The following is a 14,185-nucleotide window of genomic DNA, read 5'->3' as shown; positions in this document are numbered from 1 at the left end:
ACTGTCAGGAAGTAATAAGATGAAGTTCTGCATTTGGATACAAAGAGAAAAAGAAAGGGAAGGGGGATAAAGAGCCAGCCGAGGTCCAGAGAGTGAGAGGGCTGTACATGTCTTTTTGAGGTCCCCAGCTCAGGAAGCGCTCCAGGCGAAAGTCTCGGGTGGTCTTTCGGGGACTTCGGAGGGGGAAACTCCGGCCCGCCTTCCCCCGCTGCCGCAAAAGGAGAGCCGGGATTATTAGCCCCTTCCCAGGAGGAGGGAGCCGAAGGCCAGGCAGAGAGCCCTGCTGGCCGGGGAAGGCGAGGGGCTGAGGGGAGCAGGGCCCCAGGGGATGGAGCGGGGTTCCCACAAAAAGGCGGGAGACAGAAAGGAAGGAAGGGGGCCTCGGAGACACCGCCAGGACCACGGTGAAAGAAAGAGGACCCTCCACACACACAACACACACACACAACACAGACACACACACCCTTCGAGGGGAAGCCCTCTCCTTGGCGGGAATTGGGGGGGGGGGGCTTTTTGTGAGGGCGCGCCGAAGAGGGAAAGTTTGTGTACCGGCCGCTATTCTGTTACAATGCCCCCAGGAAAGGAACCCCTGGCCGCCTCTCCGGAGGGGGCTGGCAGCAGAAAGGGCGCCCCATTGCCGGCTTTGTCTCGAGGGACTGGAGCCTGGGAGGGAGGGAGAGAGAGAGGGAGGGAGGGGGACGCCATGCCCCCCTCGCCTCCTCCTCCTCCTCCTCCTCCTCCTCCTCTTCCCCCAAGGCCCCCGGCCTCAAGGCCCCCCAAGGGAAGGTTTGGGACAACCTCCGCAAAGGGGGCACCTGGGGTGCTTCTCTCCCCCCCGCCCCCCCCCCCAAAATATAACTTTCTCAGAGGACTTTGAGAAAACGGTGCAGTAAAAGTCGAACGTAGTTCTGCTTCCCCTTTTTCGGTTCGTGAGGGAGACTGGGCTCCCCAGCCTCGCCTTCAGGGACCGGAGCAGGGGCCGCTCCTTTCCCCCTTGCCGCCCCCGTCCTCCTCCTCCTCCTCCTCCTCCTCACAACCTTCTGCCTGCTTTTGGGAGCCTTTCCAGGCCTCCCCGACTGTTCTGTCGGCCCCGAGGCTCTCTGGGCGCCCTGGGTCCGGAGGGGGTTTGCCCTGGCCTTCCCCCGGAGGAGGCTGAGAGAGTGTGACTGGCCCGGGGCCACGCCAGGCTCCCAGCTTAAACCTTCCCCAGAGAGGCGGCCGGGAGGGGGCCCGAGGGGAGCCCCGGGGTTCCCAGGGCCAAAGGAGGGGGAGCCAAGACACCAGGAGGAAGGAAGGAAGGAAGGAAGGAAGGAAGGAAGGGGGAGAGAGGACGAGGGAGCGGAACTCCGGCAGAGCGGGAGGAAGGGAGGGAAGAGAGGAGAAGCCAAGCAGGGCCAAGGCGGAGGGGCTGCGGAGGGGCTCCTGCGGCCCTTGGGTTTCCCTGCCCCCCTTCCCCTCCCCCTGCCCCCCTCTGTCTAACGCCTGGCTGTTGTGATGCGTGTTCCCGTAGATCCCAGCACCAGCCGGAGGTTCAGCCCCCCTTCCAGCAACCTCCAGCCCGGCAAGATGAGCGAAGTCAGCCCCGCGGCGGCCGCCCAACAGCAGCAGCAGCAGCAGCAGCACTCCCACCCGCAGCATCCGCACCCACAACCCCAGCAGCAGCAGCAGCAGCATCCGCACCCAGAGGCGGCCTCGGCGCCCGGGGCCCCTCCGCGGCAGCTCCGCCCGCACGACAACCGGAGCATGGTGGAGATCATCGCCGACCACCCGGCGGAGCTGGTCCGCACCGACAGCCCCAACTTCCTCTGCTCCGTGCTGCCCTCGCACTGGCGCTGCAACAAGACCCTCCCCGTCGCCTTCAAGGTGAGTGAGCCCCGCTCTGGCAACCCCGGCCCCCGGCCTCCTTTCGGGGTCTCTTCCCCTTGCTTGCCTTCCTGGAACATTTGGAGGCAAACCTCTTCCCTGGCAGATGCCCTCCGGCTTTAGATGCATCCGCACTGGAGCAATAACCCGGTTTGGCACCGCTTTATGTCTGGCTCCGCTCTGGGCCCACAACAAACTCCAGCTCCCAGAATTCCATAGCTTTCGAGCCAGACAAAGAAAGAAAGTTGGCAGCAGGAGCTTTGCTAGGCTTCGATCTATTTCCTCAGATATTATTATTATTATTATTATTATTATTATTATTATTATTATTATTAAAAGATATAGCCATGTTAGACTGTGGGATGAGTCTGTGGAGAGACCTTGCAGCCCCTTTGAGACTCGTTGAGGACAGAGAAAGTTGGGAGGCAGGAGCTTTCATAGTCTCCAGTCTTCTACTTTCTTAGATGCATTTTACCTTTCTTTTTCCAAATGCACCCGAAAGGAGTAGACTGAAGTCTAGGAAGTGTCTTCCTTTCTGTACGAAGAGGGATCTTGTAACGCCTTTGGCCGATTTCTTTCCCCCCAGTGAGTCTCAAAGCTGCTATGTCCTGATTCTACAGACTATTATTACCCTTGAATAATAATAATAATAATAATAATAATAATAATAATAATTGAAGTTGAAGGCTTTCGTGTGCGGCATCCATAGTCTTTTGTGGCTTTTTCGGGCCATGTGGCCATGTTCTAGAAGAGTTTATTCTTGACGTTTCGCCAGCATCAGTGGCTGGCACCTTGAGAGATCTCTGAAGATGCTGGCGAAACATCAGGAATAAACTCCTCTAGAAGGTGGCCACATTAGCCTGAAAAACCCACAACAAACCAATGGTAATATGCATCTGAGGAAGAACAGTGAAGTTTATGAAAGCTCATGCTGCCAACTTCTTCCTTTCCGTGAGTTTCAAAGGTGCTATTAAGATCTCTCCACATCCTGATCCTACAGAGCAACACAGCTATTTCTTTGGTTTCTTTCTTTCCGTCTGAGTCTCAAAGGGGCTACAAGATCTCTCCACAGTCTGCTAACAATTACTTCCCAGTATTATTTCATGGGGGAAGGTAGTCTTTTTGGCCACAACCAGAATGACATTTGACTGCCCCAGTACAGCTTCCTTTGAGCTCATGGGAACAGCCACCCTCCCCTTGCCTTGCCTTGCCTTGCCTTCCTCTCTGGGCTGCTGTCAAGAGCCCTGTGCCCAAGATATTGGTGCACCCTGTAAGAAAAGGAGTGTTCTGCCTCTCCTTGTTAATAGAGTGTCAGCAATGACTGTCCTGAGGTCATCTGGACATCCATAAAAAGGTCACCTAAATTGGGGGTGGGGGGGGGTGTCAAAAGGTGGTTGGTTTTTCTTTCCCTTCTCCTCTCCTTACCTTTGTGCTCCAGGGTTCACCAACTCTCACAAGAACAACATTCCCCACATAACAAACTAACTCTTGTTGTTACATGCACTCATGGCAAATCATAGACTCATAGAGTTGGAAGAGACCACAAGGGTCATCCAGTCCAACCCCATCCTGCCATGCAGAAACTTACAATCAACAGATGGCCATCCAGCCTCTGTTTAAAGACCTCATGGGTTCCCCTGTTAAAGTAAAAAATCCCCCAGCTTGCGTTTGTGAGCCTCCAAGTCCTTCCAGGGTCCTCTGGGGCTGAGAGAGTGTGACTTGCCCCAGGCGGAGCAATCAAGCCTTGCTCCTCAGAGCCTTAGTCCAACACTCAGAGCACTGGACCATGCTGGCTCTCATTAGCCCAGCTAGAACACTAGCTAATCTTTTAAACCTCTGTGCTAATCATCAGGCTAACCACAACAGCATTTAACATTTACATTTCTATACCACTTAATACAGACCATTCTCTTGCCATCCTCTTGATGACCATTCTCTTGATGACCAGATCCAGCTGCCTTCCCCTTCACATTAGGCAGACTCTTGGGGTGTGCCTTTGTTAAAGCTGTCCTTTCCAGACTGAAAATGCTGGCTTAGATTCCCCTATAATTTACCCATGGCTTCTAAAGCCATTTTAATTGTTTTGGCATTTGTTTGGGGTTTTTTTTTTAGTTACCAACCTAAAACGGGTGGCTGTTTTGGTGTTCCTTTTGATGCTCCGATGTTGCTCTCGAAAAGAACTCAGTGCAAGTTTTTCTTTTGATACTTGGGCATGTCTTTTCAAGGCAATAGGTGTAAAGTTCTGTTTGGAAACTGCGAAGACATACATACATCACCTCCAGGTTTTGTTTTGTTTTTTGCTGATTTTACTGGAGAGAAAAGATCAACTATCCTTTAAAAACAAGTCTTATCAAAAATGGGCTGTAGATTGTGTCTAAGGGCCCATACAGACAGGCCAAAATAAAGCTGCTTCATGTCACTTTGGAGGTATGCTGTTTAAATGATGCATGCATCCTAAGAATCCGGAAGCTGCACCAAAGCTGCACTCCAGTGCTTAGGAATGGAGTGTGGCTTTGGCGCAACCTCCGGACTCTTAGGACCCATGCATCATTTCAATAGCATACCTCCAAAGAGACCCCAAGCAGCTTTATTTTGGCAGTCTGTAACAGGCCTATGCCTGCATGCCCATATGGGTTTTCCCAGTAGGTTGTGCTGGACTCCTACTGGAAAGATTAGGGAATTGTTTGCCAAGAAGATGCTTGTTTTGCCAGGGGAGGCACAGAGCCTGGGCTATTAGACGGATCACACAGAAGCTTAAATACCACCCATGTCTAAATAAGCCAGGGACATTATTATTACTCATATTAGAGTACTTCCTGCCCACACACTCACCCATCCTTTCTCTCTTGCCCAGGTTTTAAGACCTACCTATATTCCAGACGTTCTCTAAAAACGCGCCCTAGAAGATACATGGGCCTGTTACAGACTGCCAAAATAAAGCTGCTTCGGGTCTCTTTGGAGGTATGCTATTTAAATGATGCATGGGTCCTAAGAGTCTGGAGGTCGCGCCAAAGCCACACTCCATTCCTAAGCACCGGAGTGCAGCTTTGGTGCAGCTTCCGGATTCTTAGGATGAATACATCATTTAAATAGCATACCTCCAAAGAGGCCCGAAGCAGCTTTATTTTGGCTGTCTGTAACAGGCCATGGTAACCTTATCCGTGGATTCAGTGGTGGCATCGTCCTCCTCCCCAAATCCCAAAGTTGTGGGAATGTGATGGAAAAAACTTAGGCCGAGGCCCACTCTGCCATATTCTTTTCTACGTCAATGTTTTTAAACACTCTAATATGGTGTGAACAAATAGATGGCTTTATGTAACAGCTTTTTTACTAAGTAAAACTGTGATGTGTGGTTAGCAGACCATGGACAAGTTCAGCTGAAATCGGTGAAGCCTGCAAATAAAAATGTTTAGGCTCAGGGCATTGGTCTTTCTTCTCCATAAGTCCAGTTTGAATTCTTCAGAAAAGGAGCTTAATCTTCCATGATGCCCGACCAGTGGGATATTTAACATTTCTAATCAAAACCAGGAATGTACATAGGATAATTTAACACAACAGCTGAACTATGATAGACTGAAACATTGCTACTTAAATTTTCCCTAATATTCTTCAACCCTGTCAAATTAGTTTCTGCATATAAAGCATCCTGCTGTGAAGTATCTACTTGACCATTAAGTCTACCCTGCATATTCAACTGGCATCATATTCACTGACAGCTATATGGGTTTACATTCAAATGAATGACCTTTTAGAAATAAATCCATTTCACACCAGACATACTTTACAAAGGTTTCTTCCAAGATGAATAAATACCATCCTATATATGATGTGTTTTTCTGGGCACAATGTCTAACTTATTTCAACTTTCGATAGTTTTTTTTTAATATTAAAAAACCCCTGAGAAGTACAAGCCATACATAGCTGTGAATCTATTTTGCTGCTTTCAGAAGACCGACAGCTCTTCTGTACTGCAGAAATAAAGCAGTTTGATAGCATTTTAACTGTCGTGACTCCATTCTGCTGAATTTTGGGATTTGTAGTTTGGTGAGGTATTCAGCCTGGTTTGTCAGAGAGCACTGGTGCCTTTCCAAACTACAAATCCCTGGTTTCTGTAGAATAGAGCCATGGCAGTTAAAGTGCTGTCAAACTGCTTTATTTCTGCAGTGTGGGTACACCCTCTGTTCCCAAATAAGTCCAGAAACTTTTATCAGTGGCTATTTAGGGGGAAATTTTGCATTTTTAAAAAAGCCAGACAACTCTAGTTCTTTACTTCCACTACAACACCACAGTCTAAGGAAAGGTCACTGTATCTTCACATTATACAACCGTATTTGCATGCTGCAGATAGATCAGGAAATTGTTTCACAGATTTGATCAGTAGTGACACCTTGTTAATTTTTGTTTAATTATACTATATAAAGAGGTATACATAAGACACTACATTAGCATTTTTGTACTGTTATCAAGTCATCAAATGGAACATGTACAAATAAATGGATGTGGACAGTTAGTTTAGTAAATGTAAAATATCTCTTTATGCTTGTAATTTTTTTTATTGTATTACCTTTGTGTGTACATTTTAAAGATTTGGTTCAGAGGTCACCTTGCTAACATTTCAGAACTGAACAGAGTTCAGGAGCCCTGGTGCCTTGTGCTGCAGCCACTCACTCAAAACCACAAGGTTGCGAGTTCAAGATCAGCAAAGAGGCTCAAGCTCAACTCAGGCTTGCATCCTTCTGAGGAGGTTGCTAAAATGAGTACCCAGATTGTTGGGGGCAAATTAGCTTACAGTTGTAAACCGCTTAGACACTGCTTAGGTGGTATGAAGCAGTATATAAATGAAGCTTGTTTGTTTGTTTGTTTGTTTGTGTGTTAATTACAATGAAGGACGATTTTTTGTATCAGTATTACAACTCTGGTATAGTATACTGATAAAAATTGTAATTAAAAGTACTGAAAATGTCATCTTACCATCAGCACGACCTGTGAAAAAGTGCTACTAAGCACTGCTCCTCACCTGAAAACTAACATGTTTTGGAAGATTCACAAAGAAAGAACTCCTGGGTTGAGGCACACACAGGATAGTTTTCCAAATGTCTATCTCAGTGTGCTATTTGCAAACTGCTTCATGCAGAGTGAAGACAGCGAATGATAGCAATCAGGCAGAAGCCATAGATTTCTCACAGGTTTTCAAGGGACGAGTGCAGAATGCATAGCAGCCTGCAAGTGAGTCCAGGTTACCAGATCCCACGCTAAGCCCCTGGAAAAAAGAAGAAGAAAACTTCCAGTAACTTTTGGATTGTATTGTATGGATGCCCATAGAAATTAAGTTGTTTGAAGAAATCCCATGCCTTTATTCCCTAGGCTTGAACAAGGTATAGAAAGCTAGTTTGTTGAAGCTGTGAAAGCAGTAGTGGAGTGCATGGCGTCTCAGATCTTCCATCAGTGTAGGTAGGTCTGATCTACACTGCAGAATTAATGCAGCTTGAAACTGCTTTAACTGCCATAACTCTGTTCTGTGGAATTCTGGGATTGGTAGTTTTGTGAGCTATTTAGCCTTCTCTGTCAAAGAGCTCTAGTGCCACAACAAACTACAAATCCCAAGATTCCATAGCACTGAGTCATGGCAGTTAAAGCAGTGCAAAACTGCATTATCTCTACAGTGCAGATTAGATCTTAGTTATTTTCAGAAATCTTTAACTGTACATAGTTTAAGGGAAACAAACAAGCAAGCAAAACCAGAAACCCAAATTGACCCTATCAGATTCCAAAATTCAAGCCATAGTTTCTTCTAATTTCTAATGCGCATAAACACATCTCTTTTAACATTTATATTCTTCCCTTTCGATTTGATTTCTAAGGACTAAATCCATTTATTAGTCCCAACTAGAGTGGATCCACTGAATCAATAGATATTGTAAAATAAAAATGTTTGTAAGTTCCTTTGATTCAGTGATTTTGTTCTAATTGGGACTAACTGTTACACCAGATAGAAAGGCTAATGCTGGGGGAAAGGGTAAGATGAACCTAGTTTACATTTTTCGGTATATTTATTTATATACGGTTATTCTTTCACTCCAGTCCAGCCAGCACTGTGTCCAGTCATCAACTCACTTGTTATTAGAGTCAATGGGGCCCCAAAGTAAGTGGCTATAGTCATCATTATCAGTAAATCGGTTCTCTAATAGGAAATTAGTTTTCTAATTTGTCACTAGTAGTGTCAAATTAGGCTAGGAAAGCAGGTGCAGTATAAATAAATGTATCAACAGTTGTTTGAAGTAGTAAACTAAAGAAGCAATTGAACCAGTGTGAAGCTCAGTAATACTGCAGTTGTTAAAGGCCTGTCTACTGGTTTAAATATCTTAAGGCTGAAACAGCATGCCAATAGTATTCACAATCTAACAAAATATAGTTCAGATCTCTATTATTTTAAATTACAGGGAGTCATTACATATTAAACAAAGTATTAAATGTACTTTTCGCTAAAACTAGGTGAGAGGAGTTATTTTTAATAGAGCATGTTTTAAGACAAAGGTAGCTGTTACTATTTTAAAAAATGCATCCTATTTATTGATTTATTTCATTTGTATGCCATCTTTCTCTTACAATGGGACCCATCCTAGCAAACCGTGTTATAGTTAGTACTTTAAAAACCTTTTAAAAACCATTATCCACTGTTCAAATGATGCCAATTATGGTGGCCAAAGGACTTCAGTTTTACATTTGTAGCTCATATATTCATGGTCCATTTTGGCCATGGTCATTTGGAATCTCCTTAGACTGAATTAGGGGAAGTTCTTTGCTAGGCAAACTAGTTTGTATTTGACCAGACTACAGTAAACCATATGTATATATTAAACCACTTTTCAATTGTGTCTCAGAAAAGTAGTTTGCAAGCGTTGCTAAGACTCTTGTCTGTTTTTCTTTTTACGCACTCACCTTTTGTGTGAAAGTATACAGCAGCTGAAGTATATTTGGAAATTAGATATTTTGAAAAAATTGAAGGATGATATTTTGTTAAATTCCTTAGTACATCATGACCTCCTCATATCTGGGGAGGGGGGATACATTTTTAGATTTACTGTGGAAATGTGAAACCATGGATAATAGTGAACCCTACTGAAATTAATGACTTCCAGCAGAGGTTGACTATAGAGTTGCACTAGAGGACTGAGAGACTGCAAGAGAGACCATTCTAAGAGAGAACAGTTAAATTACATAGTGTGAAAGATACTTAAACATGTATTTTTTTCATAGGCTCAGTTAACATGTAATATCAAAACTTTTTCTTAATTTTCTTAAAATGGGTTGAATTGTACATTATATTCCAGTATCTCTGTTAATATTGGGACACAATCTTAATTTGAGGGCCTAATTTGCAAATACTGTAGAAACGAAATTTGTGAAGGTTAATCCAAGTTCATTCTATCCAGTTATATGTTTCCAAACCATATTTGAGGTGGGCAATACAAACCTATGGAGAGGGTTTTGTTTTGTTTTGAGGAGAGAGAAATTTGTGAATGTGCAAAGGAGGTGCAGGGTGCCACTGAATCTGTGCCTGCACCTCAGTTTGCCAAGTAGAAACTAATTCATTTGTATTTTGCATTTCATGTCCTCTGCAATTTTACTGGTGAAGTAGGATGGTTTTGTGCATCAGTAGGTGGAGTGAGGGAGTCTCAAGACACTCAGTGGCATGATGGGTTGACTTGTGGGGCCAACATGATCCATGCTTGCATATCACAGGCAGAAAGTGAGCTAAAGCTTCATAATTTGTAAATCTTATATAATTTTGTTAAAAGGACGTCTTTATAAACTAATAGAAGAGTTGTCACCGCCAAAGAGGAAAGAGTTAGTATCTTTCTCTTTAGAAGTGTCTCCTCTGAATGACTGGCTGGAGGAGGTAAGGGACTGGAGGAGGAAAAAGAAATTGAAGCTGAATCCAAACAAGACAGAAGTGCTGACTGTCAAAGGTCCTAACCTGGTGTCAATTAGTCCTGAATGGTGTTACACTCACCTGAAAGACAATTTGCAGCCTGAGGATTTTGGATCTGTTGCTTCAAATGATGGCTCAGAAGGATGTGACAGCCAGGAGTGCTTACTATTACTTTCGGCTGATATGCCAGCTGTGCCCCAGCTAATGTTGGAGGACCTCAAGATGGTAGTGTATGTCCTGGTCACTTCAAGGCTGGACTTCTGCCATGTGTTGTACATTCAGTGCAATGTGCTACCTCTGTATCAAGTTTGGAAAGTTCAGCTAGTCCAAAAACATAGCAGCCAGATTGATTACAGGGACATCCAAGAATGATTAGAGTACAGCAATATTAAAATCACTCCATTGCCTGCCAATTCATTTCCAGGCAAGGTACAAAGTGTTGGTTATTACCTTTAAAAGCCCTACATGGTAGTGCTTGGAGACAGCTTACCTATAGGCTTACCTCCTCTCATATAATCCACCCCATATCCCCAGGTCCTCTGGCAGACATTTACTCCAGTCAGAAAAGACTAGGCCGTTTGGGGCGGCCTGTAAACGGCTCTTTCCCCGCTGGATCGGGGCCTGAGTTGCCACAACGGCAGCCTCCGAGGCCCCGATCCGCCACTTTCCAGGCTGTGGGGAAGCTGCAAAAGGCCACTTCCCCGTGGCCTGGAAAGGTGTGTCCTTGGGGCTTCAAGCCCTGAGGACACTCGGCAGCGACGGGGAGGAGGAGAAAGGGGCCGCTTGGTCCCTTTCTCCTCTGCGTCGCTGGCACAGCCATGTAAAGGCTGTGCCCAGCGACACAAAGCTGGAAGGAGCTCCGAAATGGAGCTCCTTCCGGGGCCGCAGAAAGGGCGCCCTAGGTGCCCTCGCGCAGCCCCACTATGTCACAACCGCGCCGCCCCGTTTGGAGGCGGTGCAGTGGTGACGTCGTAATGGCAACCCCTGTGTGGAACGGGCGCCGCCATTTTGTATGGACTGGGTCCGTACTAGGGTTAGGGGCGTCAAGAAGTGACGCCTCTTTCTAACCCTAGTACGGACCCAGTCCGTACTTTTATGCCCGTTTGTAACGGGCCTAGGTTGGTAGCTGTCAGCCAGGGAACCTTTTCTGCAGCTGCCCCAAGACTGAGGAATGATCTGCTGGAAGAGATTCGACAGCTGCATACACTATTTGAATTTAAAAGGGCTTAAAAGACCAGTCTCTTCTGGCAGACCTATCCAGATTATTTTTAAATTGTGCATTTTAAATTATGAATTTTAAGTGTGGATTGTTTTAATATGTGTATTTATTTATTTATTTATTTATTTATTTATTTATTATTTATTTACGATATTTATCAGGGTATAAATTCAGCCCTAAAGGCTCTCAGAGTGTATATCTTATTTGTATATAAGTGTATATCTTATTTGTCCTTTTAAATTGATATGCATTTTAACTAATGTGTTTTAACTGATGTAATGTGTCTGTTAATCAGTGATGTTCCCCTGCCTCAATCCATGCAAAGAGGTGGGTAAGAAATAATAATAATAATAATAATAATAATAATACATAAAAAGAAATGAGGATCAGTACAATCCACATGTTGTGCAATGTTAAATGCTCTTTGTTGGAGGTCAAAAGTAGTCTGACAGATTATCAAAAATTAGTTCTTTCACACTGTATACTTAATAATCATCTTAATTACATCTCTAATAGTGTGTGTGTGTGTGTATAAGTTATCAGCAGTAAGTTTAATATTGCATCATGAAATCCCCAGTTGTAGGGTCATGAAAACTTAGATGCAATGTATATAGTTACTTAATCTATGTGCAGAATTAAATTGGTGTTTTTAGAATTTTGGGGGGGGGGGGGGGCTTTCATTCAGAGGAAGAATGCTCATGCAATGTAGCTGTATTTGGGGCCAAAAAGTGGAAACTGTAATAACAAAAATTCAACTATTGCAGGAATTTCCCCTCATAAATGGGAGAACAAGAACCATTTGTTTATTTGGTTAGTTGGCTGATTGTTTTAAAGCAAAAGGCCTAACATGATCTCGAGGCAAATATGTAGACATTCTGCTATAATGTACAGATGTGGAGCTCATAGTAGCAAGTACAAGAGAGTACCCTCTGGACAAGTGCTGGCCTTGTTAACAGAGAAAGTAACAACTCTACCCTTCTGTCCCACAACGTTCCTGTATACAAGTGTTGCCAATGTGATCTTGACTCAGTTTTGTAATTTGGTAATATAACGACTGGCCTTTGTGATAACCCTGTTTGAGCAAATCTATCTTGCAAGCAACAATGCGGTGGAGTGGGACAGTGTCCCTACCCTTTTACTGCCTCTCTGTTGGACCTTTCTCACACCAATCTGGTGGCATGCCTATAGCAGTAAGCCAGCTCTGCATGAGTAACTTCATCCTGTGACATAGAACCTGGGATTCTACCTCATGCAGAATGAGGGAGAGGAGCCTAATTATATATGGGCTCACAAATACAGAAAGGGCTGCAACACATGGGTGCTAAGAGCACAGCAAAGAAAGATGCAGCGCATGGTCACCAGATGTCTTAACCCTAAAGGAGGACAAGGCACTACAAAATGTAGAACTTTAAAGAAAAAATGTAGGACACTACAAAAATAAAAGCTCAAAACACTAATATTAAATTTAAATTCATACTTCTTACCCATACTCAAAATGGAGGACATTTTGAAATTTCTCTTGGACAGAAGGTAGAAATTTAAGACAATTCTGGGAAAAGGAGGATGTCTAGTCACCCTTGGTCAGTGACCATAACCCACTGTCTTTCTTCATGTGATTCTTGTTTGCATGATTTGTACACCTGAACATTTCCAAAATTCAGTGATGGACTTAAAACTAAGAGCCACAAAATTGTAAGACGTTATTACTGTGTCTTTACTTTCATAGGTGGTTGCTTTAGGAGAAGTTCCTGATGGGACTGTGGTGACAGTCATGGCTGGAAATGATGAAAACTATTCTGCAGAACTGAGGAATGCCTCTGCTGTAATGAAGAATCAAGTGGCACGGTTTAATGACCTGAGATTCGTGGGCAGAAGTGGAAGAGGTACATTATTACATTATACATTTGTTAAATAGTAAAAGAAAACAAAGTCTAGACCAGATTCCACAACACAGTACTGGCTAGTCTGTCAATCAGTTGTCTTCAACAGGATTTATAAGATAAATGTATGGCTGCAAAATTCTATTACATATCTAATTTATACATTTAAATGGGATCAAAATTTGGGAGAAGATATTTACAAAAGAGCAAGTTCCTAATTTTGTTGATGCCAGTAAATAAGTATTCTGTTACATAAAGGGGTTTTTATTTTAATACAAATGTAGATGCTCTTGCTCTTTAATGCTTTTAATGAAGGCAGTGATAAAGAAAGGAACCAAAACTTGTATTTGCTATGCAGAAAGACCCTAAGCATATTTAGTTAGTAGTAAATATCACTAAGAGAGGCCAAAAGTGGCATGGCAGTGCCGATACTAGGGGTCAGGAGCATGCAGCAACTGCACGCTCCCGAATCCTAGTATGTATGGGTGGCGCCATCTTAACGCAGTGCCGTCTATACAGTGTGCACGTCCATGGAGTATCTTTTGCACTGGGTCCAATGGCGTGGCACACAAGACATATCACCTCAACGTTCCAGGGCACAAATGGCACTTTGGCGGCATCATGGGAAGGAGCTCCATTTCGGAGCTCCTTTTCCCAGCGGATCATTGTCGCGGCCATGTGGTTGCCGTGGCTGCCTCTTTCTCCTAATCTGTATTGGGCCTGAGTTCCATTTAAAAAAAGATATGCTGAAGTGATGTAGTGATTTGTGAATTGGGATATAACTCTGGAGACCAGGATTCTAATTCCCCACTTGGCCATGGAAACCCACTGGGTTACCTTGGGCAAGTCACTCTCTCTCAGCCTCAAAGGATGGCAGTGGCAAGCCTATCTGACAAAGGGGCCATTCAGACTACCATATACTCCAGTTTCCACCCTGGATTAAAAGTGGGAAGTTCCTACTGGCATCAGGTTTTCCACAACAGGATGAGGAGCTTGCACATCCAATCCAGGGCAAATGCCCCTCAGCATGGCCTATTCAAAACCAGAGTTTCTGACGTTTCTTTTCATAAAACCTGGGGTCTGGCCAGTATGAACTTGTCCCCAATCATGATCAGGTCAAGTTCAAGGGAGGGATGAAGGTTGGAGGCTGGGCAGTTGGTGGAACATGCCTCCCCTCTCGTACTGACATTTTTTTTGACAGATTATGTGAATGCTGGTGCATTTAGAATGTGTGAATGCTTATTTTACATAAGCTTGCTATGGGAGCAGGACAGGGCTCAGAAATCCAAG

At 44.4% G+C, this 14,185-nt stretch overlaps 1 protein-coding gene across 4 annotated transcripts in view; it reads left to right on the top strand.

The window, feature by feature from the left end:
* Window positions 1-14,185, top strand: part of LOC149313440 (runt-related transcription factor 2-like) — a 301,695-nt gene that overhangs the window by 74,563 nt on the left and 212,947 nt on the right. For 2 of the 4 annotated variants that reach the window (XM_089519113.1, XM_089519112.1), the window contains exons 1-3: window positions 1,401-1,590; window positions 1,687-1,863; window positions 12,742-12,898. In XM_089519113.1, coding sequence (XP_089375239.1) covers window positions 1,495-1,590; window positions 1,687-1,863; window positions 12,742-12,898 — 430 coding nt within the window. In that variant the 5' untranslated portion in view covers window positions 1,401-1,494. Of the gene's footprint in view, window positions 1-1,400; window positions 1,864-12,741; window positions 12,899-14,185 lie in introns of those variants that run through there. The other 2 variants (XM_089519114.1, XM_089519110.1) reach the window with 2 other exon arrangements.

Source organism: Sceloporus occidentalis, unplaced genomic scaffold, assembly GCF_023333645.1.
Source record: "Sceloporus occidentalis isolate IW3139 unplaced genomic scaffold, rSceOcc1.0.p SCAF_4, whole genome shotgun sequence".
Taxonomy (NCBI): domain Eukaryota; kingdom Metazoa; phylum Chordata; class Lepidosauria; order Squamata; family Phrynosomatidae; genus Sceloporus; species Sceloporus occidentalis.
The sequence above is the reverse complement of the archived record's forward strand: the minus strand, read 5'-3'. Positions and strand labels throughout refer to the sequence as shown.